General features: G+C 37.3%; 2 protein-coding genes and 1 long non-coding RNA gene across 5 annotated transcripts in view; 1 reads left to right on the forward strand and 2 right to left on the reverse strand.

The window, feature by feature from the left end:
* Nucleotides 1-1,068: 1,068 nt before the first annotated feature.
* LOC127521002 (cathepsin G-like) lies at nt 1,069-15,705 on the reverse strand. The gene is made up of 7 exons (XM_051909832.1): nt 15,486-15,705; nt 14,279-14,333; nt 2,568-2,657; nt 2,319-2,469; nt 2,055-2,199; nt 1,410-1,658; nt 1,069-1,316 (listed from the first exon to the last, which is right to left on the reverse strand). Exons 2-7 carry the CDS (start codon nt 14,316-14,318, stop codon nt 1,161-1,163), a joined length of 831 nt encoding a protein of 276 aa, XP_051765792.1. The 5' UTR covers nt 14,319-14,333; nt 15,486-15,705; the 3' UTR covers nt 1,069-1,160.
* Nucleotides 15,706-19,067: 3,362 nt separating this feature from the next.
* Nucleotides 19,068-26,333, reverse strand: part of LOC127521000 (granzyme B-like) — a 135,640-nt gene continuing 128,374 nt past the window's right edge. For 2 of the 3 annotated variants that reach the window (XM_051909829.1, XM_051909827.1), the window contains exons 2-5: nt 20,280-20,430; nt 20,010-20,154; nt 19,398-19,649; nt 19,068-19,312 (exon numbers count right to left, since the gene is read on the reverse strand). In XM_051909829.1, the coding sequence (XP_051765789.1) occupies nt 19,160-19,312; nt 19,398-19,649; nt 20,010-20,154; nt 20,280-20,430 (701 nt within the window). In that variant the 3' untranslated portion in view covers nt 19,068-19,159. Of the gene's footprint in view, nt 19,313-19,397; nt 19,650-20,009; nt 20,155-20,279; nt 20,431-20,528; nt 20,669-26,333 lie in introns of those variants that run through there. The other variant, XM_051909828.1, reaches the window with a different exon arrangement.
* The window catches only part of LOC127521013 (uncharacterized), a 175,286-nt gene continuing 172,696 nt past the window's right edge, over nt 23,744-26,333 (forward strand). Inside the window, exon 1 of the long non-coding RNA XR_007932261.1 lies at nt 23,744-24,217. This is a non-coding gene — a long non-coding RNA (uncharacterized LOC127521013). The remainder of the gene's footprint in view (nt 24,218-26,333) is intronic.

Here is a 26,333-nt window from a genome sequence, read left to right on the forward strand (position 1 = left end):
TATGTCATTTTATAGTATTAATGTGTTCAACACTCTTACATCATAATTGAATTGCAATTGTAACGTCATCAAAATACATTTGAATTTTATGCTGAGAGCCCAAGTGGGAAAAAAAGTACACATGCATAATGTATTTAAAGTGCTATATTTTTGCGAACTAATTTTGTACATAATACACTAAAAATGAGCTGAAGAAACTGTCTCCATCCACATACATCCATCATAAACATATTCCACATGCGTTATCAATGCTGTCATGAATTCACACACCACTGTGTAATTTAATACACAAACTTGAAACAGAAGATGTTACCCTTTCCTCATCCCCTGCATTGTTGGGCTTTTTTTTTCCAACATGACAATGAGGATATTTATTCTCCCAAGGTGAAATTTGTCATAAACTTGTACACTCCGTGCCAAGAAGGGTCAGAGCAGTATATTCATAATTATGGAGGGCATACTAAGTACTAGAATATTATATATTTGTTTAATTAAATCTAGGGTGTTAATTTAATTGGCTAATTTACTTATTTTATGGCTATTAATGGCATATATTTCTCAGTTTTTATTACGTATATGTTTAATACATTTCAGTTTTGCCATCTTTCCATGAATTGTATTAGTGATCATAAAGAAAATACATCTTTTGTATTTGTTCAGAGGGGGTGTACTCATTTATGCTGTGCACTGTATAATGTGCCACAAATACATTTACTTATAATAAAGTATATCAATTGTGCTTAAGTATACTATTTTTTCACTAGAATAGATCTCTAAGACTTGCCAAATTTTTAAATAACTTTTGTAGGAAGATTTTACAAAGCTCTTTATTTTACAACTCAAATCCTGAAAGATTTACCAGGCTTTAGTTAAAAGCAGCACAGTTTATGATATCATTACTGTATTGAAATATGTTTTTGGGTTCAGACATACTGTAATTTTAATCAACAGTTTTGGGTATTTCAGTTTTTCACATTCAAAGAGATATGAGTCTACAGGCATGACTGGAAAGTGAAGGTGTTGTCTAAATTATATATGGTTGTGACAATGAGAACACTTTGACTATAATTGATGCTTGCCATGTGATACTTTTATTGAAAGAAGGTTTATGGAAGAATTCAAGAATAACATTTCTTACTTCTTTAGTTTCCAAGAAGTCACTATACATTTCCAACTACTGTACGGATCCATTGTATATATGCTGAAATCTTAGTATACACATTAGGAAGCTTAGGTGAATTACAGTGACCACGTTGACCGAAAGCTGTGACGCCAACAGCAGTGTTTCCACAAACCAAAGGACCTCCTGAATCCCCCTGTTAAGAAACACAGATCAACACATCAGTAGTGAAACCAGTTCATACATTACCATAAAGTCTGTGAATCAGTCTGTCATCTTTTGAACGTACATTGCAGGTTCCACCATCGCCATATACACAGATCATCTGTGAGACTGAGTATATCGCTCCCCATCTATTTCTGCATTCTGTGTTATTCATTATAGTCACTTCTGCCTCCATTAGAACATTGCTCACTGAGCCATCAGTCAGTCTTCCCCAGCCGGCAACACTACAGGCAGTATCTGCTTTGACGTCTTCTCTTTCCTTTGGTAATGGGATCACTCCAACCTTGTTGTTTAGATTGACTTTTTTCTCTAGCTATAATTAAAAAATACAGCCATTATTAATAAACAATGTTTTATGAGACTGAAATTTGTTAGGTTATACTGTTGTTTTTGAGGTTATTACAGAAGCTGAAAAGGCAAAGTGGAGATTTTAAATTTTTTTTTTTTTTTTTTTTGCCTCTTTATTTAATGCTGTGCATAATTTTTCAGGGTTTTTTTTTTGCCTTTTTTTGCCCATTTTTTGTTGCTAAACAGAGCAATAAATCAATAATGTAGAAAACAGACTCAAAGAGGCACTTGGCCATGTACAGAGAAATGATTAAATCCCTTCAGTATTTTTTAAAGCAAGAAATTCAAACATAGTGGTTTGTGCTACTGTTTCCTGACTGATATTATTTTGAAAAATGTAATATATATGACAGGTTGTTACCTTCAAAAGCATGATGTCGTCAGCATATTTTTTAGGATTGGATTTATATTTTGGATGAGGGATGTAGGACTTCACTCTGATGTGATCTGAACTCTTGCTGTCCCTTAAGTCATGAGCTCCAACAACAACCATCAGAATATTACGTCTGTTGAAAGAGTGTATTGGAAATGGTTATGTATGTCATAACTGATATACAGGGTGCACTTCAGTCAGTCAAAAGTAATTTTAACTTAACATTGCAGATCACACTAAACAATCTTTTACCCGTTCCAGCAATGTGCAGCAGTCAGGACAAACTGATCAGAAATTAGGAATCCACCACATTTATGGTCCCCACACGCCTGAATAGAAACCATGTAAGGTCTGCAGTGTGGTTTGGCTTCTTTTCCATTCACTATACCCACATTCACATGAGCTGAGAGAGAGATAGTGCTCTTAGTCAACTTATTCAGCACATACCAATTAAACACTTGTAAAAGTCATCGTAATATGCTGGTAAATAATCAGTCTCACCAGTGAAGGTCAGGTGTGGCAGCAGAGAGGTCAACAGGAGCAGAGAGATGATGATGGTCATGATGAAGATGATCAGTGAGCTCTCACTGGCTAAACATGGTATAAATATACTTCAAAGATGGGTGGAGCCACTAAGCTGACTTACTTACTTCTTTTTTTAATATTGTAGTATGATCAACACGATTAGAAGTATTGTTCTTGTTAGTCCTTGTGGTTTCACTGAAGCCACAGATGGTTTGGATGATAAGATTAAGACTGTAAGCATGCATTTTGAATATTTTACAGTTCATAACCGGATATATGATTAACTGATATAATGTTAGTATACAAACTTATTTGAACTACAAAATGTGCTTTGCACCTTTAAAAAAATCATAACAAAGATGGTAAAATAGAAGGCAACATGAAAATGTGAAGCATGAACCACAGCAAACACTTATGTACACAGTTATATCAGCCACAACATTAAGACAACCTGTCTAATATCCTCCTCATGACTTTACTAGCAGATTCTTTAACTCCTCCAAGTTGTAAGGTGGGGCCCCTATGGGTCGGTTTTGTTGGTCCTACACATCCCATACATTTTCAATTGGATTGAGATCTGGGGAATTAGGAGGCCAAGGCAACACCTTGAACTCTTTATGTTCCTCAAACCATTCCTGAACAATTTTTTTGCAGTATGGCATGGTGCATTATGTCAGTTCACCTTCCTTGCACCACGTTTGGTAAGTACTAACCACTGCATCCTGGGCAATCCACCACAAAGCTTGCCATTTTGGAGATGATCTGAACCAGTCATCTAGTCATCACTATTTGGCCTTTATCAAAGTCACTCAGATCTTTTCACTTTCCCATTTTTCCTGCTTCCAACTCATGAAAGTTAAGAACTGATTGTTCAGTTTCTGCCTAATATACCCTTGACCGGTGCCACTATAAGTATATAATCAATGTTATACATTCAGCTTTAATGTTGTGGTTGATCAGTGTATATTCATGGTGTAAACCTCTTTCATACTTTTAGTGGAAAATTGTGTAGCCTAGTACAAATGTTGACTGAGATACACTACAATTGTTCCTCTTCACATTGGAAAAGCATTGTTCTTATTAATCCTTGTGGTTTCACTGAAGCCACAGATGGTTTGGATGATAAGAATTAAGAATGTAAGCATGCATTTTGAATATTTTACAGTTCATAACCGTATATATCATTAACTGATATAATGTTAGTATACAAACTTATTTGAACTACAAAATGTGCTTTGCACCTTTTAAAAAAAACATAACAAAGATGGTAAAATAGAAGGTAACATGAAAATGTAAAGTTCATCGAAATTGGCTTTCATGAACCACAGCAAACACTTAACATGTCCAGGTATATACACTAATCAGCCACAATAATGTCTAATATCATGTAGGTCCCCCTCGTGACTTTAGCAGCAGATCCTTAAACTTCTGCAAGTTATAAGGTGGGGCCTCCATGGATTTTTTTATTTTTATTTTTATTTTTTTTTGGTCCCGCACATCCCATAAATTTTCAATTGGATAAAAATCTTGGTAAATTGGAGGCCAAGGCAACATCTTAATCTCTTTATGTTTCTCAAACCATTCCTGAACTTTTTTTGCAGTATGGCTTGGGAGGGTTACTTTACAAATGTATTCTGTTACAGTTACAAATTACTTCATAAAAAAAGTATTCAGTAACGAAATCCAAGTACCACAATATGAAAGTAATGTAATCTGATTACTTTTGGATTACTTCAAGGATTCAATCTGCATCTGAGGAGATTGTAGACGGGTGCTACTTGCGCATGCACCAGCGGGTGGCTCACGTGAGTCATCACTGGCAACAGAACCAGGAAATACTGTATAATCAAGCAGCGCTTAATATGTGTTTTTATTTCAAAATAATGATTTATTTAGTTTTAAATGAAACGATTGTAATCCTGATAGTATCCCCCCTTTTTTTTTCAAAATGTAACTGTAATCTGATTACTATGTTTTTTTGACGTAACTGTAACGAATTACAGTTACTGGATTTTTGTATCCTGATTACATAACGCCGTTACATGTATTCCGTTACTCCCCAACTTTGGGCATGGTGCATTATGCTGCTGAAAGAGGCCAGTGCCATCAGGGAACACTATTGGCATGAAGGGGTGTCTGTGGTCTGCAACAATCTTTAGGCAATGGTACGTGTCAAAGTAACTGCCCAGAGCATAACACTTATTTTGTAGACTTTGAGCTCAAACTAAAGAAGCTAAATTTATCATGCTGTATGTATGAATTTTATTCCTAATCTTGACCAACAGTTTTGAGGTTTTCAGTCTTTCCCCATTCAAATAGATATGAGCCACACTTGCAGGAATGAACATTGAGGGTGTAACCAAGATGGCCACCAAATGAACTAATGTGAAATGACTTTTGTTCCCCCCATGTAATATTGTAATTATATATGGTTGTGACAATGAAGAAACTTTGAATGATTGATCCTTGCCATGTGATACTCTATTGTAAAATATACGGAAGAATTCAAGAAATTTCTAATGCGAGACAGAAAAGAAAAGCCCGTTTCCACCTGGTTGGTATTAAGATTAGTGATGGGAGAAATTAGGCTTTTCAAAGCTTCAATCAATTTGAGCTAAGAACTAAGCGTTCGAAACACCACACGCTGGTGACACCTGCTGGTCAGAACTGTGTAAATGCAACAAAAACTCAGCCTAAACATGCATAAAAAACATCTTTTATAAACCCATCGCAAATATTTTATTGAAAGTGAAATCTATCAAATGTAATTAACTAATCATCTGATAATATTAAATATTAAATGTCGGTATAATATGTGTTCTTTTATCAATTTCCAGGACTTGTTTGTTTTGTTTGTTTCAGCTAAGCAGGCCAATAAGAGACTATTTATCACTGCATCACACCACCCCCTACTGTCTCGTCTAGTACAACAACCCCCCTAAAGCAGCCAGATGAAATAAAAAACAAAACATATAAACTATACCATATTCACATAGGAAAATCAAAACAAAACACATACAACTGTACATGAACTCTGAACACTGGGAAAAACAGTGTTCTAATCAGCTCCCACATAATTACATGTTCAATACACCTACATTCATACACCATTAAATATACAAATCACATTTAGACCATACATTACAATTAGTTAGCCTTATACATAAAAATAAACAAATTAATAAAAACACCTACCTAAATTTACGGTCAGGAGCTGCTACTGGTTAGAATGTTGGAAAAATACCAAAATGTCAGTCTCATGTAACTGATCAATCACGTCAAAGTTACATTTACCTCAGGAAAAACATTTAATGACCATAGCATGTTAGCAAAACAATGAACTAGCTATTGGCTAAATATACACTATATTACATATTTATATATTTTTACTCATATCATTAAAATATTATAACGTTATTAGTATAAAACCCAGATTATATTCATCTGAGTTGATAATTTTAACCTTTAATATAGGGCCACGTTCATACAGCAGCAGAATACGGTCAGTCCTGTATTTGCGTCATCTTAAGGTGTCATCTCACTGTTCTCCACCGGAGCGGCTCCCGTCAGTTTTGTGTTTCTTTTCCAAATTCAAAAGCCGTGTCATGCGCGTGACGTCGCAAAGGCGAGTGCAACGGTTAAACACTCCGGCTATAGCGTTTACATGCTGCTGTTGGTTAATGAAGTTTGAATGGATACACTCGCGGTTCAATTGGTCTCGTGTCATGTCAAAAGTGATGAGACTTTTCAGTTTTATGGACGTCGCCATCTTTAATATTACGTTGGTCACATCGTTATGGTTACTAGTAAGAGAATACGGGCTTGACTCTCGTTGCACGTTCATACAGAGTTCCAGACACTACTGTAAGTTGCTGTGTGAACGGGACATTTCGAGACTCACACCTGTAAGTAAATGCGGTTGTCAGTCCCTAAAACGTACAGTGTGAACGTAACCTAGAGATTTAACCAGATCGAATCTTTTGTTTCAAATCAGTGGTTTGGAGCGCGTATCAAACTGCCAATGTCACGTGATTTCAGTAAACGAGACATTGTTAATTGATAAGTGTTTCGAAATTTCAGTGGGTCACCACTGGGGGGCGTGACTTTGGCAGTTTGATACATGCTCCGAACCACTAATTCGAAATAAAAGATTTGTGAAGCTTCATGAAGCAGTGTTTTGAAATCGCCCATCACTAGATAATGTTATATAATAGTGCTGGGCGGTTTGACCAAAAATCTCTTATCAAGTTTTTTTTTTAAGATTCTGGCAGTTTCACGGTATATCACGTTTTTTTTTAACTGGACCTTTTTTTTTCTTTTTTTTTTGGCCATATTTTACTGTCAGGAGTACAGGGAATATATTATTAATATTGTAAGGACAAATAAAAATGTATTAAAAATATGTAATCAAATCAATTCATAAAAATAACAATTTAGTGTCAAATGTAATCAAATTAATTTAATTATTTAATTTAATTAATAATATTAATAAGTAGGCTACATTTTTACTGAGCAATTTCTGCAATTTCAATGAAGACCTTTAAGTTTGTGTTTTAATAAACGGTGTTATTATTATTATCTCTATTAATCGAAGTACACTCGATTGTTATCTCCGTTATTTCAAGTTATACCGAACTTTTATTTTGACAGGGTCGTGAAGACGTTTGACTTCCTGTGTATATGATACGACAAATGTCGATAGTTTTATCAAATTAAACGGTGAAATGTTCATAAAGTGACTCTAAGAGCAGCTCTGCAGATGAAGTTCATGTGTTCATGTACAGTGAGTGAGACAGCAGACACTGAAATCATCGCGGCATTGTTGTGTTATAAAGTTGTTTCCATTAGTGTAAGAAGGGTATGCAGTTAATAGAAGTCTGCACTCTACATAGCGCTTCATGGCCATTGAATAGATACAGCAGCTGTTTCAGCTACGCACCGGTATGGCGGTTTTTGAAAAATACATATCGGTCTCGAAATAAGTTGTTTACACATGACGTCATTGCTGCACGCGAAATTCGGCTGGAGGCAAGGAGTGATTTTTCTATATAGGAATCGTATCACAAACTCAAAATTCCTTTGTTTTGCGTCATTTATGGTTGCTCAAATCTATCAAACCGAGAAACCACAATGAGCGTTTATCGTTTACGTAACTTATATCGTTTTTTAACTTTAAAAGTTGTCACCTTCAATAGCGTTTTGCGTCTGCCGATACTGAAATGAATATGGATACCTGCTTACATTTTTTGTTTTCGACTTGGTTAAATATTCACATTCTTCATGGTATCGTTTGCAGGGAAGAGACGATATTTTATCCCGTTGCATAATCATTTGGTGTTTTCACTTCAGTTTTGTAGAATTCCGTTCACAATGTTGATCTGGTTACCGTGAAAACAGTGTCACGTGCTCCTGCTTCAGCCATCATATGGTAGAAAATGTCCAAATAAAAAAATGTGTTCAACAAGCCGACAAAAGTCGCTCCATTTCTTTGTTGGAAGGGTGTAAATGTAATTGTAGTTTTAATGTTTTCTTTGTAAATATACACCTTCCCATATGACCATGGAGGAGAATCGGAGGGGCATTCAGCGGACAGACACCCTTTATTACAGTCTATAACAGACACCGACACACTGTTTTTTATTTTATTTTTTTATTTTTTATTTCAACAAATGACAACCAAAATCAAACCCATAGAAGCTTGTGGACAGTTTTGAAGTGGCTGCGTGCAAGTTAAACTCATCACAAGCCGAGTGAGCGTCATACACGCAAATGTTAATTATTAAACCAAACAAAATACAACACTTTCAAAAACACTCAGCAATGTGATTATTTTATTGATAGGGAGTGGGTTCAATCAGTGACATTATTAGATTTGCTATACAGCGTCTCCCTGTCACCACCTCACCTTAGTGTTTTTACACGAAAAGGCGAAAATTGTATTACAATCCAGTTTTTTCCCTGAACGATGATGTGAGCTCCTGCTGCAATTCTTGATTCAGCATAAATGACCTACAATGGCGACATTTTTCACAATCACAACAGAAAATCAAAAATACTGCCCTTAACGTCACTAATAGAAAGGCAGCGCGATATAAACAAACCCAGACTAGAACTGAACGCGGCATGACGGCAGCTTCACATTCTCTATCTAACGTTACCTCCTCGATGGCAGTCAAGTCTTTCAATTCAGTAGAAAAATCGTTCCTCTTCATAACATAAGATTCACGTCCAAAATATGTTGTACTTTTCTGCTTATACCTTTCTAAACCAGCACAGTACGGACTTTTCCCCATCTCTTCCATTCTAATTTTCACTGCTTGCCCTCCACATTAATTTCGCGCGTCACCAGAACCACGTGATTGCAAAATACCTATTGAAACCGGTATACTATATGAACCGGTATACCGCCCAGCACTATTATAGAAGTCGTTATTTTGTTTTTTTGCCGCACAAAAAGTATTCTCATCGCTTTATAAGGTTTGAACCACTGTAGTCACATGAACTGTTTTAAATACGTCTTTAGTAGCTTTCTGGGCATTGAAAGTATTAATTGTCTTGCTGGCAATGGAGGCCTCACTGAGCCATCGGATTTTATCAAAAATATCTTAATTTGTGTTCTGAAGATGAACAAAGGTCTTACGGGTGTGGAACGACATGAGGGTGAGTGAACAATGACAGAACTTTTACACAACAACAATAAATTAAACAACAATAAAGCAAAAACAACAACTAGCAAAACACACACACACACAAAAGGCACAGATCAATTCAGATATCTACAGACTAAAGCCGGGCACATATTTAAATTAATTTAGCTGAAACATTCTGAGACTGTGCTCAACACACAGTGATTGTTTCCTTTGACTGAAGCAGATTTAAATACTTACACATGGAATTTGAACACCTACTGTAATCGCCGACTGAACGCAACTGGCTCTGACTGGACGCGTTTGAGCGTGATCAGTCGTAAGTATCAATTTACATCCATAATCGGCCTTACAATTGTTAAGTGTGTGCATGGCTTAAGAAGAGTAAGAAAATAGTCATACAAGAAGCAAATCATTATATAAAAAGGGGTAATTTAAGAAAAACAGTAAATGATTAAATGACTAATGGTTTGGTAGTAATAAAATGTGGGTGGAAATACGTTGCGAATCAAGATATTTTATCTCTTTCAGCCTCATTATATTACTAAAATCTGAGTTTGAGATAAAGGATATAAAGGGTTTCCAAATATTCTCAAATAAGGACAATTTATTAAAATGTGGGCCCCCCACAGGAAACCAAGCCTGCTGAGGATCGAAACCATCTTTCCACTGAAAAGTGTTTGGTGTTTGTCACATCTGACAAATCAGTCTCCAAAAAATCCACACATACAATCAACAGAGTGTGTTGTTAGGAAATAAAATGTTTATTAGTCAAGTTCTTGCTTCACACCTCCAAAAATACATTTTATCCAAGGCAGAAATTTGGAAATTTTGGTGTCAGAATCACCATGAGAATGGAGAAATTTTGAACTGCTACACTATTTGTGATTTGACCAGAATATACTTTGTACCTGACAAAATCCTCCACAACCACTTGCGCACACCATCCTTGAGGTGGAGTACGTTTTCCCTCAGTACTTCTGACATGCTTTTTTATGAGTAATTGTGACTTCCTGTAGGCGCACAATTGTCCAATTTTAAAGATCTTTGTTTTTGACGTGTTTGGATCTGGAATAGATAAAATGTCCATACCTTAGAAAATTAAAGTTGGATATTCCAATCTGTTTATTGTCACTTTTCTCAATTCAAACAGCAACAAACAATAAAGAAAACAAAAACTCTATTCAAGTCCCTTACGATGACGACGATCAAAAAGCTTGTTTGACCTTCTTCGTGCCCTCACCTTGTGTTAGTGATTAGACAACATAAATACATTAAGCGCCCTCTAGTGGCGTGAAAGAAAAAACTATATAAACTGAAACAAATGGCTCCTACACTTCCATCTCCATAAGTTTAGCACTCGCTGTACCATTGGTGTTCCCTTAAGACGCTTGTTTGGAGTTCCTCTGAGCCCTGCATTCATGCAGAGTTGAACAGAGTTCTCTCTAATTTAAATATATTCGATCAAGTAACCTGTGTCGAGTGCATCCTTACAACACACAGCAGATTACAATTGGTCTTCATGTCCTTATCTTTCTTTAGTATGGAGATTCAGTTGACTTTGTTGACTTTTTGACCTTTATGTATACTGTAGCTACAGCAAGTAATTTAATCCTGAGAAAGTTCATAATGAAAACTGGATAACAAATTTTATTTTTATCGCCAAATTATACTTTACAGGATAATGGGACAACTAGTTATGCTAGTATTTTATAATTTAAGTATAATTACTTAAAGTCCCCCTGTGGTGAAAATCAAGTTTTTAATGTTGTTTAGATGTCTATGTGGTGTTTGTAATATGCTTTAAGACAAACCATGTGCAAATTCATAAGTCAACACCATTGCTGAGAATTTTCTCTTTAAAACTGCAGTGATCTAAAGTTTGAAATCGCTGGTGTTTCTTACATCACAAACTACCTTGTAACCAATCACGTCAACGTGCCAGCGGGCTTTAGCAAATCATTAACTATGACTGCTCTGAAGCAGGAGAGTCTCAAGAGCAGCCAGGTTATGATGTATATTACGATGTTATGATGAACTATATGTCTTTCTCTACTGACGTTCTGAGTTGTTCAAAGCGTTTATAAGAATGTTGATTTTCAGAAGGCAGCTATCTGACTCGGAAACATAGTTCGTGTAACATTGTGCAGCGTTTACCTCAGTAAGTTGACCGAGTGGATCTCTGAGTTGGTGTGAGCGAGCGGAGGTGGGGCTAATAAGCATATTCATGGAACCGTGTATACTAAATGAAGCAGGGGCGTAGAGTTACATTCAAGCTATTTTAAGGCATGAAGATTTTTTCTCATAGGAAAAAACATCTTAATATGTCATTTTGGTGATCAAAGATGAGTTTTAAGGGATAAAATTATTGACTACAGGGGGGACTTTAATACAGAGCCCCGGACATGACATGCAAGAAAAAAATAGTAGGCTAAATCGTGCGCGCGATTTACTCATTTGTTCCCTCGATTTACTAAAACGTGAGCACGATTTACTATTTCGTTCCCTCAATTTATGGCATATCTCAAATAAAAATTTTTTTTCCATAATTTAAACCAAACTCAAACAAACAAGCACACTAAATCTATTGTTTACAATCCCAATTCAAATCACATCCATATGTGCTTTTCTGATCTTAGGCTGACTCTGACTGGTCAGATCAGGTTTCAAGTATGTAATGACACTTGTGTCATTACTATGGCAAACATCACTGAATTAATGTATTTTATCACATGCCAAATGAACAGTCAGTCCTATAAATCAGATTTGAAACCAAATTGGATTTGTGTGCAGTGAACAAAGCCTAGGGGATTAGGACATTCAGGATACTTTTCTCTTCCTTGAAATTTTTAGTACATGGTTAAGAAATGTCACACTGGTTTGGATTTGTTTATGTTCATGTCTTTTATTTTGAAAATCTTAGTCATGTTTCCTGGTTTCTTGTCATGTGACTTGCCCTCATGTGATCATGTCTTCCCTTGTCTTATGTACTGATTGGTTAATTGTCTTGATTGTTCACAGATGTTTCTTGTGTCATTATTCTTTTTTGTGTAAATAACCCTCATGTGTCCATTGTTTCTTGTTTAGCTTTGTCCCTGTAACTTCTGTTTGGTGAGTTTAAGTCAAGTTAAGTCCAGGTTTGTGTTCGTAGTTTTATCATGTTAAGTCTTTGCTTCTTTTTGTATTTGGCTCACACTTTGGTTAAATAAACTGCACTTGGGTTCAGTACATAACACACCACTACACTCAGTGGACTAACGTTACAAGAACACAATCTGCTAAACCTAGCGGAGTCATTTTCCTGAAGTAGCTTGGTGTCATTTAGACTTTCTGACTCATAACCAGGGTGGATGTGGTAGAACTTGTTATTCATGCAGCTAAAAAAATCATTGTGATCAAGAGCTCCAACCACAACTATTAGTTTCTCAAGGAAACATGCACTTCTGTGGTAAATAAGGACTGTTCAAAACTGAGTTTTGCATTTTAGGCCTGACCTATAACAATATGCATTTACAACCATATTATTGTATTAACACTTTGACATTTCCATTGTAAAGTAACAAATGATTAGCTCAACTTTAGGATTAGTTTAAGTAAAAATACATTTTGGGTTCAAACTATAATTGGCAGACTCGCTAGAAGATGTGTGCCCACTAGGTTGGGTACTATCTGTGTCATTTCAAAAGTAGTTACACCAACTGAAGGCTCTTTTGTAGGAGTCTGGTCTCTGTAATGGCCCGTTGCACTTTGAAATGTGGACTGCAGCCCTTTGTGCTGTCAAAGTATTATGAATTATTAAACAAATTATTAAAATGATCCTGACCAATCCTTAAATTACAAAAAAAGTTAAAATGTCAAATAAATTCAGAAACGTTAACTGCGTGAAAAGTAACTACATAAAATGTATTAAAATAATTTTAATTCATGTGTCACATTTAAATCAACAGCGTAATGTGAGACCGTCAAACCGCAAAATCATTTCCTTCATTTTACATCAGGAGCAGTTGTGCAGTACATTGAGAGTTGAAGCAGTCCTTAAATGTAGAGATGCACCGATATTAAATTTCTCTGCCGATACCGATAGCCGATTATTCAGAATGATATCGGCCAATGCCGATACCGATATTTGGTTTTTCTTAAACCAAAAATCAACATACCTTTGATGTTCATTCATGTTTTTCGAGATATAACTATTGAAGAGGAAGAAAAGACTCGCGCTCCGCACTGCTGCCTGAACTGAGGGATTACAGCGATCTGACACGTCACGTTTAAGAGTGCCAAAATGCCATTTATTGTTTGAATTTCATGATAAAATGTACAGAATTTGAAAACTGAAACTTTTATTCTTATCAGAAGTAACAAAGCACAAAGCTTTTTGCGATTATTGGATGGGAGGCGCTACAAATAATATTTGATGTAGGGAAAAAAACGCAGACCTGGCAACCCTGGCTTGAACTACGGGTGATGCATAGGGTCAAAAAGAGCCTGCTTTAACGTCAGTGTTTTTAAACTGTTAATGCCTTAAAATTCAATACGAGTGATTTTCTTCACACACAGTATGTATGAGTTGCAGTCTGACACGTTTTCCCATACCCTTTTGATTGACAGGATATAATCGGCCCTGTACATCTGCAGTTTTTAAACAATCGGCCGATGGCCGATAGTGATAATAATAGCTTTTATCTGCCGATACTGATTGTTGGCCGATACATCGGTGCATCTCTACTTAAATCCAAACAATTTGTGCTGTCACAGATGGAAAAATCTATTATCTTATAGTAGCTAGTACTTGTAACAGTATAGAAAGAACACGAAGTTACCCCATTTTGCATTGTGTATCCGCGTGGTAAACCGCAACTGGTAAACCAAGTGCGCTTGTGTGGCAGCGACCTGGGTTCGAATCCAGTCCGTAGTGTTTCCTACATTCAATGTACATATATCTGTTTCCAATGTCTCACTGATGTTCTCCAGATAAGTGAGTTTATAAGCCAGTATTTACTCCTTGTCTTTGTGTTCCCTCGTTTATATGTGAGAACTTACCTTTGTTGAGTGTGTGTATTTCCATCCATCCTCCATCCATCCACGAGATCACCACCTGTACGATAAAGACTATTTTCAGTGTCACATCATCATCCAGCAAGTCTAACTGTCCAGTTTTCTTACCTGCATTCCTGTTTACTCTGCTGTCTGGAAGGCGGTATGGCAGAAGCTAGATATTTTACTTGTTGAATGTTGATTTATTTATTTATTTATTTATTTTTTACACAAATGCATCGCTTCACTTCAGAAGGCCTTTATTAACCCCCAATTTAACACACTTTAAGTAAACCAATGTACAGTGCACAGCATAAATGAGTACACCCCCTCTGAAACTTCTGAAAGTCAGCAATTACTCAATTACTTAGAAGACATGTTAGGGTTCTTTAGAGATATAATGTTCCAGCAAGTCTGCTTAATCAGTTACCAAAGAAGCATGTCAAAATTATTCAGGAAAATAAGATTTTATTATCAAGGTGATAAAATGTTGTGTAGCAAAAATAAGTACACCCTCCTAAAAGTTACTAAATAAAATGAAATAAAAATGTTCTGGTGTAAGTTTAAGGCAGTGTTTGATCAACATGTAAGTATGTTGAACCAAAACATTTAAAGAGAAGTAATTAAAAGTGTTATATAGCCCACTGAAACATTCTCAGACTTAATGCTGACAACAATGAAACCACTTGGGAGAGAACTGTCAGGAGACTTATTTCTCAGCACAAAAGAGGACAGTGGTACAAGAGGATTACCAAATCATTGTTTTAAGTGTGAAAATATAGCAAAAGTTACACAGAAATTCAAAAACAATGGTCTTGTGACAAGGCCCCTGAAATAATCAGGCCTTCATTTTAAGCTTTCATTTAGTGATGAGGGATTTTTTGCTAGACAAAGAGCAGGAGAAATACCAAACAAGTGTCTCAGTGCCAGCAAAAGCTATGAAAAGAGTGAGTTCTGGGAATCAATACTCTGGTCTCATGAGACCAAATCAATCGTTTTGAATCTAACAGCATCCAAAATGTTATGGTGTTGCTAGAGGAAGAGTACAGTGAGAAGTGCCTGGTTCCCACAGGTAGTTCAGTGGTAGTAAAGCTCTTATACAGGGATTGTTTTATGGTGCGTCTCTAAACACCTTTACCTTATTCTTTATTATTTTCAGGTTAGGTAAGTAAGTCAAATCTGATCTAATTTATAAGCATTTTAAGATACTTACAATCAGACAGAAGACTTCTCCGTGGTCTGTTCAGGCTCAACGACTTAATGCCACATGAGGCCAAGTTTAGTTATAAAGTTCTAAGTTCATTTATTTATTTCAATAGTATTTCTAACATTATATATATTCTACAAACATTCTATACAAGTAATAAATAAAGTATAAATATCAATAGGCAATATCAGCGATGGAGGCATCATCAGCGTTGGTTCTGCCGTCGGAGAAGCAGCTTCCGCTGTCCTTTTCACGTCACAGCCTTTTATAGACTATCTGACCTCTTGAGGTCCTCTTTGGAATTCCCCTCGTCTATATAAAGGCCTTGTCTTTTTGTTCTCGGACTCTTCTCCTCTGCTGTGTCCTGCGCTTCATCTTCAAGACATCCTTCAACTGTAATAACTACCTTTCTTACTAAAACATGTTATGTCCTTACTATTCTACTAGCATGCTTTATTAAAATCTTAAAACAGTTGTCTTGTCTTTTTAATGAGCTATTATCTTATTAAACACTTTTACAAAAACCAGTTGTCTTGTTTTCCTTAATAAACAGTTATCATAAACAAGTTATCTTTTCTCTTTATACACTTGTCATAAACAAGTTATCATACATTTTTTATATAAAATGTCATCTCTTATAACTCTCTTTTCTCACTGTTTTCACACAGACAAGTTATCATACATGTCTTTTCCTCCAAGATATCCCTTTTACATTTTTTTTATATAAAAAAGCTATCACTTGTTTTTCTCTATAAACCAAACATCTGTTTTTTCTTTGTCTTCAAATCTTAGTTGTTTCTCATTATTATTCTTTATAAGCAGAAGTACAACTAGCACAGAAAAGTTGCATTTCCTAATGAAGCATGGTGTGGCTGAGAACAACAGGATGTATGAGAGCTGAAGGTGTGAGGGAGTTGTGCTTTATCAATGCTGTCATGAATTCACACACCACTGTGTAATTTAATACACAAACTTGAAACAGAAGATGTGACCCTTTCCTCATTCCCTGCATTGCTGGGCATTTTTTTCAACATGACAATGAAGATCTGCATTCTCCCAAGGTGAAAAAGCTTCTGTGGACATGTATTGCACTCTATCTATCTATCTATCTATCTATCTATCTATCTATCTATCAAACTAAATCCATCTATCTATCTCATAGCAACCAAACCACCTAGAACACCGTGGCAACCGCCTAGCAACCACACAAATCACCCTGGCAACTTCCTAGCAACCAGCCCAATTACCCTAGCAACCACATAGCAACACCCTAGCAATCACCCAGGACACCTTAGCAACCCCATAGCAACACCTTAGCAACCACCCCGAGTACCCTAGCAACCGCATAGCAACACCTAAGCAACCACCCTGAGTACCTTAGCAACCGCATAGCAACACCTTAGCAACTACCCAGAGTACCCTAGCAACCGCATAGCAATATCCTAGCAACCAGCCCGAGTACCCTAGCAACTGCATAGCAACACCTTAGCAACCACCCCGAGTACCTTAGCAACCGCATAGCAACACTTTAGCAATCACCCCGAGTACCCTAGCAACCGCATAGCAACATCCTAGCAACCAGCCCGAGTACCCTAGCATCCGCATAGCAACACCTTAGCAACCACCCCGAGTACCCTAGCAACCGCATAGCAACATCCTAGCAACCAGCCCGAGTACTCTAGCATCCGCATAGCAACTACCCCGATTACCCTAGCAACCACCCATAATACCTTAGCAATCACATAGCAACACCTTAGCAACCACCCTGAGTACCCTAGCAACACCTTAGCAACCATCCCAAGTACCCTAGCAACCACATAGCAACACCCTAGCAACAACCCCAAGTACCTTAGCAACTGCATAGAAAAATCCTAGCAACCAGCCCGAGTACTCTAGCATCCGCATAGCAACACCTTAGCAACTACCCCGATTACCCTAGCAACCACCCAGAATACCTTAGCAATCACATAGCAACACCTTAGCAACCACCCTGAGTACCCTAGCAACACCTTAGCAACCATCCCAAGTACCCTAGCAACCACATAGCAACACCCTAGCAACAACCCCAAGTACCTTAGCAACTGCATAGAAAAATTCTAGCAACCAGCCCGAGTACTCTAGCATCCGCATAGCAACACCTTAGCAACTACCCCGATTACCCTAGCAACCACCCAGAATACCTTAGCAATCACATAGCAACACCTTAGCAACCACCCTGAGTACCCTAGCAACACCTTAGCAACCATCCCAAGTACCCTAGCAACCATCCCAAGTACCCTAGCAACCACCCCAAGTACCTTAGCAACTGCATAGAAAAATCCTAGCAACAACATAAAACCCTTGCAACCACTCAGAGTACCCTAGCAACCACATAACAACAACCTAGCAACCACCTTGATTACCCTCTATCTATCTATCTATCTATCTATCTATCTATCTATCTATCTAAACTACTAAACTAAAACTGAAAACTTTCAAAAACTTTTCAAACTGCTTCAAACTTTGAAGAAGTACAACTAGCACAGAAAAGTTGCATTTCCTAATGAAGCAGGGTGTGGCTGATGTATGAGAGCTGAAGGTGTGAGGGAGTTGTGCTTTATCAATGCTGTCATGAATTCACACACCACTGTGTAATTTAATACACAAACTTGAAACAGAAGATGTGACCCTTTCCTCATTCCCTGCATTGTTGGGCATTTTTTTTCAACATGACAATGAAGATCTGCATTCTCCCAAGGTGAAAAAGCTTCTGTGGACATGTATTGCACTCAATCTTAACACTCTTGAGCACCTGTGGGGGATTCTGTAGAGACGAGCTGAGCAACACTCCCCATTAAAGATCAGGGCATTTAAGGAGCTCATCATCCAGGAGTTAAACAGGACAGATGTGACAATTTGTCATGAACTTGTACACTCCGTGCCAAGAAGGGTCAGAGCAGTATATTCAAAATTATGGAGGGCATACTAAGTGCTAGAATATTATACATTTGTTGAATTAAATCTAGGGTGTACTCATTTCTGCAATCCTTAATTTAAACAAAATTGGCTAATTTACTTATTTTATGGCTATTAATGACATATATTTCTTTATTATGTATATGTTTAATACATTTCAGTTTTGCCATCTTTCCATGAATTGTATTAGTGATAATAAAGAAAATACATCTTTTGTATTTGTTCAGAGGGGGTGTACTCATTTATGCCGTGCACTGTATAATGTGCCACAAATACATTTAGTTATAATAAAGTACATACAAATAAATTGATTAAGTACACTAGTTTTTCACTAGGATAGATCTCTAAGACTTTTTAAATAACTTTTGTAGGAAGATTTTACAAAGCTCTTTATTTTACAACTCAAATCCTGAAGGATTTACCAGGCTTTAGTTAAAAGCAGCACAGTTTATGATATCATTCCTGTTTTTAAAATATATTTTTGGGTTCAGATATGCTGTAATTTTGATCAACAGTTTTGGGTATTTCAGTTTTTCCCCATTCAAAGAGATATGAGTCTACAGGGATGACTGGAAAGTGAAGGTGTTGTCTAAATTATATATAGTTCTGACAATGAGAACACTTTGACTATAATTGATGCTCGCCATGTGATACTTTTATTGAAAGAAGGTTTATGGAATGATTCAAGAATAACATTTCTTCCTTCTTTAGTTTCCATGAAGTCACTATACATTTCCAACTACTTTCTGGATCCACTGAATATATGCTGAAATCTTAGTATACACATTAGGACGCTTAGGTGAATTACAGCGCCAGGCACCAAAAGATGTAACACCAACAGCAGTTTTTCCACAAACCAAAGGACCTCCTGAATCCCCCTGTTAAGAAACACAGATCAACACATCAGTAGTGAAACCAGTTCATACATTACCATAAAGTCTGTGAATCATCTTTTCTACATACTTGGCAGGATCCACCACAGCCATATGCACAGATCATCTGTGAGACTGAGTATAACGTTCCCCATCTCTTGCTACATTCTGTGTTATTCATTACGGACACTTTTGCCTCCATTAGAACATTGCTTCCTGGGCCATTAGCCTTCAGTCTTCCCCAGCCGGCAACACTAGAGGCAGTATCTGCTTTGACGTCTTCTCCGTCCTTTGGTAATGGGATCACTCCAACCTTGTTGTTTAGTTGGACTTTTTTCTCTAGCTGTAATTAAAAAATACAACCATTTTTAATAAACAGTCTGAAGTTTGTTGGAATATACTGTTTTTTTCGAGTGGAGTTTTTTCTTTTATTTGCCTCTTTATTTTATGCTGTGTATAATTTTTCAGGTTTCTGGCTTTTTTTTTTTTCTTTTTTTTTTTTTTGTTGCTAAACAGAGCAATAAATTAATAATGTAGAAAACAGACTCAAAGAGGCACTTGGCCATTTACACAGAAATGATTTAAATCCCTTCAGTAATTTTTAAAGCAAGAAATTGCAATATAAATTCAAACATAGTGGTTTGTGCTACTGTTTCCTGACTGGATATTATTTTAAAAAACTAAATATATTACAGGTTGTTACCTTCAAAAGCATGATGTCATCATCATTTCGATTAGGATTGGATTCATAGTTTGGATGAGGGATGTAGGACTTCACTCTGATGTGATCTGAACTCTTGCTGTCCCTTAAGTCATGAGCACCAACAACAACCGTCAGAATATTACGTCTGTTGAAAGAGTGTATTGGAAATGGTCATTTATGTCATAACTGATATACAGGGTGCACTTCAGACATTATCAATCAAAAGTAATTTTAACTCAACATTGCAGTTCACACTAAACAAGCTCTTACCCGGTCCAGCAATGTGCAGCAGTCAGGACAAACTGATCAGAAATGAGGAATCCACCACAGATATGGTCCCCACACGCCTGAAGAGAAACCATGTAAGGTCTGGAGTGGGGTTTGGCTTCTTTTCCATTCACTATACTCACATTCACATGAGCTGAGAGAGAGATAGTGCTGTTAGTCAACTTATTCAGCACATACCACTTAAACACTTGTAAAAGTCATCGTAATATGCTGTTAAATAATCAGTCTCACCAGTGAAGGTCAGGTGTGGCAGCAGAGAGGCCAACAGGAGCAGAGAGAAGATGATGGTCATGATGAAGACGATCAGTGAGCTCTCACTGGCTAAACATGGTGTAAATATACTTCAAAGGTGGGTGGAGTCACTGAGTGGACTGTTACTTTTTTTAAATATTGCATTATGATTAACACAATTAGAAAGCCTCGTTCTTGTTAATCCTTGTGGTTTCACTGAAGCCACAGATGGTTTGGATGATAAGAATTAAGAATGTAAGCATGCATTTTGAATATTTTACAGTTCATAACAGTATATATCATTAACTGATATAATGTTAGTATACAAACTTATTTGAACTACAAAATGTGCTTTGCACCTTTTAAAAAAAAAAACATAACAAAGGTGGTAAAATAGAAAGCAACATGAAAATGTGAAGTTCATCAAAATTGGCTTTCATGATCCACAGCAAACACTTATGCACACTATGTACACAGTTATATACACAGTTATATAATCAGCCACAACACCCTCTACTGCACACATGTTGATGGTACATGAAAAAAAATATTCTACATCATTTTTTGGTTCATTTGGGAACATTTTATTGATAAAAAATGTTTTTGACCCCCCCATAGAGAAAATTATTATCAAAATCACAATTTTTTTTAAACAAAATGTCAAGAAATCATTAATAAAAAGGGAAAAACACTTGAAAGACATTGATACATTGAATTTGATCCATGCATAGGTCTGTATCATGTAGTGTGTCATGCCATATAATGTAATAAGATTTCAGTCCGTACAAAACTTCAAAAAGCAGTTCTTCTCTGCTGTGAAATAGAGGTGTATGTTACAATTTTTGCAAATCACTTTGGATGTTCCTGCACACCCAGTAACCCCACATCTTCCCTTCTTATAACACATTATGGCCAATGTTAGGTATTGTGCGAAACATCCTCGAAAAGTACCCATCGCACGTTGCCGAGGCAACGAAAAGAAAAACTGAATTTCTGAACATGCAAAATAAAAAAAATAATAAAACCTGACAAAAGTCTTCTCTACACCTTCATACACACACATATTTTTTATGTACAGTTCATGTCATTTTAAATAAGATTACTAAAGCAAATAATCTTGCTTTAAATAATCTGTGACCATGTGTCAGAACAGGATGTCGCACCTTTAAATGGTGCTTGATAGTGACTCCAACACCTTACTGGACTGTTCTTTGGTACTTTCTCGACCTTTCTAATTGGTTGTAATCATTTAAAGAAAAATTTACTAAACATAGGGCTTAAGAAAACTTTCCGTTGCCTGAGGGCAATGCTGTGCTGTAGAGGGTTAAGACAACTTGTCTAATATCATGTAGGTCCCCCTCGTGACTTTAGAAGCAGATCCTTTAACTCCTCCAAGTTGTAAGGTGGGGCCCCTATGGGTCGGTTTTGTTGGTCCTACACATCCCATAAATTTTCAATTGGATTGAGATCTGGGGAATTTGGTGGCCAAGGCAACACCTTAATCTCTTTAGTTTCCTCAAACCATTCTTGAACATTTTTTTTGCAGTATGGCATGGTGCATTATGCTGCTGAAAGAGGCCACTGCCATCAGGGAACACTACTGCCATGAAGGGGTGTATGTGGTCTGTAACAATCTAACATTGCCCAGAACATTACACTGCCTCCGCAAGCCTTCTTCCCATTGTGCATCCAGCTGCCATCTCTTCCTAAATGACGCACACACACACACACACACACACACACACACACGGCCATCCACCTGATCAAAAAGAAAACGTGATTATTAGACAAGGCAACCTTCTTCCATTGCACCATAGTCTGATGCTGACATGCCCGTTGTAGGCGCAATTATGGACAAACCCAGCCGTTGGGTTAATTTTTTTTAAATAAAATTTTTAACCCAGTGGTTGGGTTTGTCCATATTTGACCCAAATTTGAGTTTAAACAACCCAGCATTTTTCAGAGTGTAGCAAACTGCAATACACTGTGTGCTCTGACACATTTCTGAATCAGCAATATGAGCTACAGTAGCTCTTTTGTGTGATTGGACATGATAGACTAGCCTTCGCTCCCCAGTGGGCCTTGGGCCCCCATGACCCTGATGCCGGTTCACCTTCCTTGCACCACGTTTGGTGAGTACTAACCACTGCATCCTGGGAAATCCACCACAAGGCTTGCCATTTTGGAGATGCTCTGAACCAGTCATCTAGTCATCACTATTTGACCCTTATCAAAGTCACTCAGATCTTTTCACTTGCCCATTTTTTCTGTTTCCAGCTCATGAAAGTCAAGAAATTAAAGCCCTAGTGTAAGTTCTGCCAGGAAGACTCAAATGTTACATCACTTACTAGTTTAGATCTAACCAATCATTATCTAACACTTGGAGTATAAAAGATCAGTACTCACATGTCTGAGTTCGCAGATGCTGACACCAACCTTCACCTCCATCCTCCCCACCACCACCAGGATGGTCCCTGTCCTTACCTCCCAGGGGGTCGGCTACGCCCCTGCCTTCATCTTCAGGCAGGAAATGCAGAGTCCGCAACCCTCAGGATGTGAGCTACGGACGGTCATGTATTTCATGTATTGCTCAGCTAAACAGGCCAATAAGAGACTATTTATCACTGCATCACACCACCCCCTACTGTCTCGTCTAGTACAACAACCCCCTAAAGCAGCCAGATGAAATAAAAAACAAAACATATAAACTATACCATATTCACAAAGGAAAACCAAAACACATACAATTGTACATGAACTTTGAACACTGGGAAGAACAGTGGTCTAATACACGATCAGCTCCCACACAATCACATGTTCAATACACCTACATTCATACACCATTAAATATACAAATCACATTTAGACCATACATTACAATTAGTTAGCCTTGTATATTTAAAATAAATAAATAAATAAAAACACCTACCTAGAAAAAATAACTATTGGCTAAATATGCACTATATTACATATTTATATATTTTTACTCATATCATTAAAAACATTATAACATTATTAGTATAAAACCCGCAATATATTCATTTGAGTTTTTTCCTTTAATAATATAGGTCTACCAGGCAGCTAACAGGGCTCCCTGTGTGTTTACAGCATTAGTCGAGAGATTTTTCCCTTGAGAAAAATTAACATATAGCTACTGTATAATCCGAATTAATCGATATTAAATAAGATCGGAATCCAATAGTAAGCTTATGAGTTTAAATCGTGAAATATGTGTGTTATAAAGCCGGGGACACACTTAACGACTGAACTGAACACACTATGATTTTAAACGCTGACTGTAAACACCGACTGAACGCAACTGGCTCTGACTCGGCGCGTTTGGGCATGATCAGTCGTAATTATCAAATTACACTCATAATCGGCCTTACAAGCTCATTTGAATTCAGTACAACGAATTCGTTTTGGTGAAATGCGTCTTATATTTGATCAACCTCTCTTCGCTTTCTATTACTTTTATGTGTAAGGCAAATGCAAGTAGTAATGCGGGAAAATGTCGTTAGGGGGCGTGCAATATCAAATAAATATAGGTCTCGTATTGAATAAAACTTTTCGATCTTCAGTTAATCTTAAGTGACATCATTTAAATACTGCCAGATTGTGTTCAGTGAAGTTGATTTATCATCCATCGATCAAGAATTAAGTTCCAGCTCAGCTGGTTTGGAAATGAGGTATATATTGAGTCACTTTGACATTTAACAAAATATTCTTCCTCCCCTGATGGTAAAAAGCAGTGATGCTTTCCAAAAGCTTAAAAAACAAACAAAACATAGTCCTAAAATTTAAAAAAGTAAAAACCACGCATCATGGAGCCAGAAGGCACACAAACCAGTAGAGAAACAAACTAAGCACCTGCACTATAACCATACAACAACCTTTGCGAAGTAGTTAGAAAAACAACTAGTAGACTCATTGAATTAAATAATAAATGACTTAAAACGAAGATGATCACAGCAGCAAATCCATCTTTCATCTTGACAAATCTATGCAGCGCATTCACTCTCGTCACTGTTAAACTAACGCTGTATGTCGTGCATGAGTTTGATGGAGCGAGGCTGGAGGTGTCTCACAGGATCAGGTCAGTCTTTCGGCCTCAGTTCACCAGCACAGTGACGTCTGCAAACGTCCACTCCATGTGAGAAGATGAAGAACAGGGTGAAGCTCTACTTGAAGATCAGGAATAGTTTGTTGAGTGGGACGCTTTTCCTCCTTGGTTTGTGACAGTGACGTGTTTAAAATACGTGGGGGCAAACTAGTCAGCTTTAGTCATCCAAGTCCTGAGAAGATGATTCTACTTTGCTTTTCTTTGTGGGTGGAGAACCATCTTCACTTTCCTAAAACACACAAACAAACAGAACATTTAGTCATTTTCTCAAGTCATTTCCAGTCTCGATTATTTTCTTCTTCTGAGAGAGAGAGAATGTGAAAAATCCACATTCAAAAATCCACCAAAATATCTGACTTCCTGTTGGTCGGAGCTAATGACTGTAAAGTAGAAAGTTGTCCAACTTAATCAGAACAATATGTGTACCGAGTTTGGTGACTGTAGGTTAAACTAACCCCGTACTTTTGTCAAAAGGTGGCGCTATAGAGGCCCTCCTCCCCGCCCGTTTCTAAGGCTTTGCCCATGTCTACTGGATGACAATCCTGACATGTGTGTCGAGCAATTTGAAGCATGCTGAGAGTCTCAAAAGCATCCAAAAGGAATATTAAAGTTTGATCTGTTGCTGTGCCCCGGATGGTTGAAAAAAAATAATACTCCTTAGAAAAACAATAGGGCTCTGCGCCTTAGTGGTGTGGGCCCTAAATAGGGCCTTCCCCCTCTCAGGGCTTGGGCACTAATTAAAGCTGCAAGCAGCGTTGAAAGGGCCCTCTCACCCGGGGCACCACCACCCCCTGGCCTTAGGAAAACAGTGAACAGTGGGCGAGACATACATTTGAGTTGGTAAATATAAGAGAAATATGGCAAAGTCATTTTGATGTGCCACTTTTCCTGCTGCCAGCAGGTGGCGCTTTGATTGACTGAATATTTGCATGTAGATGTGTTCAGGCCAGAACTCTTATCACACATGTGAAGTTTGGGGCAGATCGGACATTGTATGCCTGAGTTACAACAGCTTCCTCTTTCATGGCAAAACATCAGACTTTGTCAGGCCGCCACAGGCCCTCAAAAATGCGATTCATTTCGGAGAAGAAGAAGAATTGACTGAGCAATTACAATAGGGTCCTCACACCATCAGTGCTCGGGCCCTAATTAAACTAACCGATATTCTTACTGAGATTTGAAGACACTAAGTTATATGAAAATGACAAGGTCATTAATAGCTAGTTTAAAGCAGTGATTAATGTTAGCATCAGATATTAATGCTTATAAACCAAGTCCTCTCAGATAACTGTGCGTCAGATAACTGTGTCTAAAATCAGGCAATTAAATTCTCCATAGACATAATGGTTTTTGTACTGTACCAACTGTATTTTCTATCCCACTACACTAACCCTACCCCTAAACCTGCCCAACACAGAAAACATTCTGCATTTTTACATTTTCAGAAAAATCTCATTCTGTATGATTTATAAGTTTGTTTCCACATGGGAACCTCACTTTAGGTCCCCACGGTGTACGTGAGTCCCCAGAAGTCTGTGTTCATTCAGATTGAAGTCCCCACCGGGATAGAAAACATGTACACACACACACACTTATTGATTTTCCATGTTTTATGGGGACTTTCCATAGAGATAGTGATTTTTATAATGTACAAACTGTATATTCTGTCGGTAACGCTTTAG

This window comes from Ctenopharyngodon idella, chromosome 10 (genome assembly GCF_019924925.1).
Source record: "Ctenopharyngodon idella isolate HZGC_01 chromosome 10, HZGC01, whole genome shotgun sequence".
In the NCBI taxonomy this organism is placed as follows: domain Eukaryota; kingdom Metazoa; phylum Chordata; class Actinopteri; order Cypriniformes; family Xenocyprididae; genus Ctenopharyngodon; species Ctenopharyngodon idella.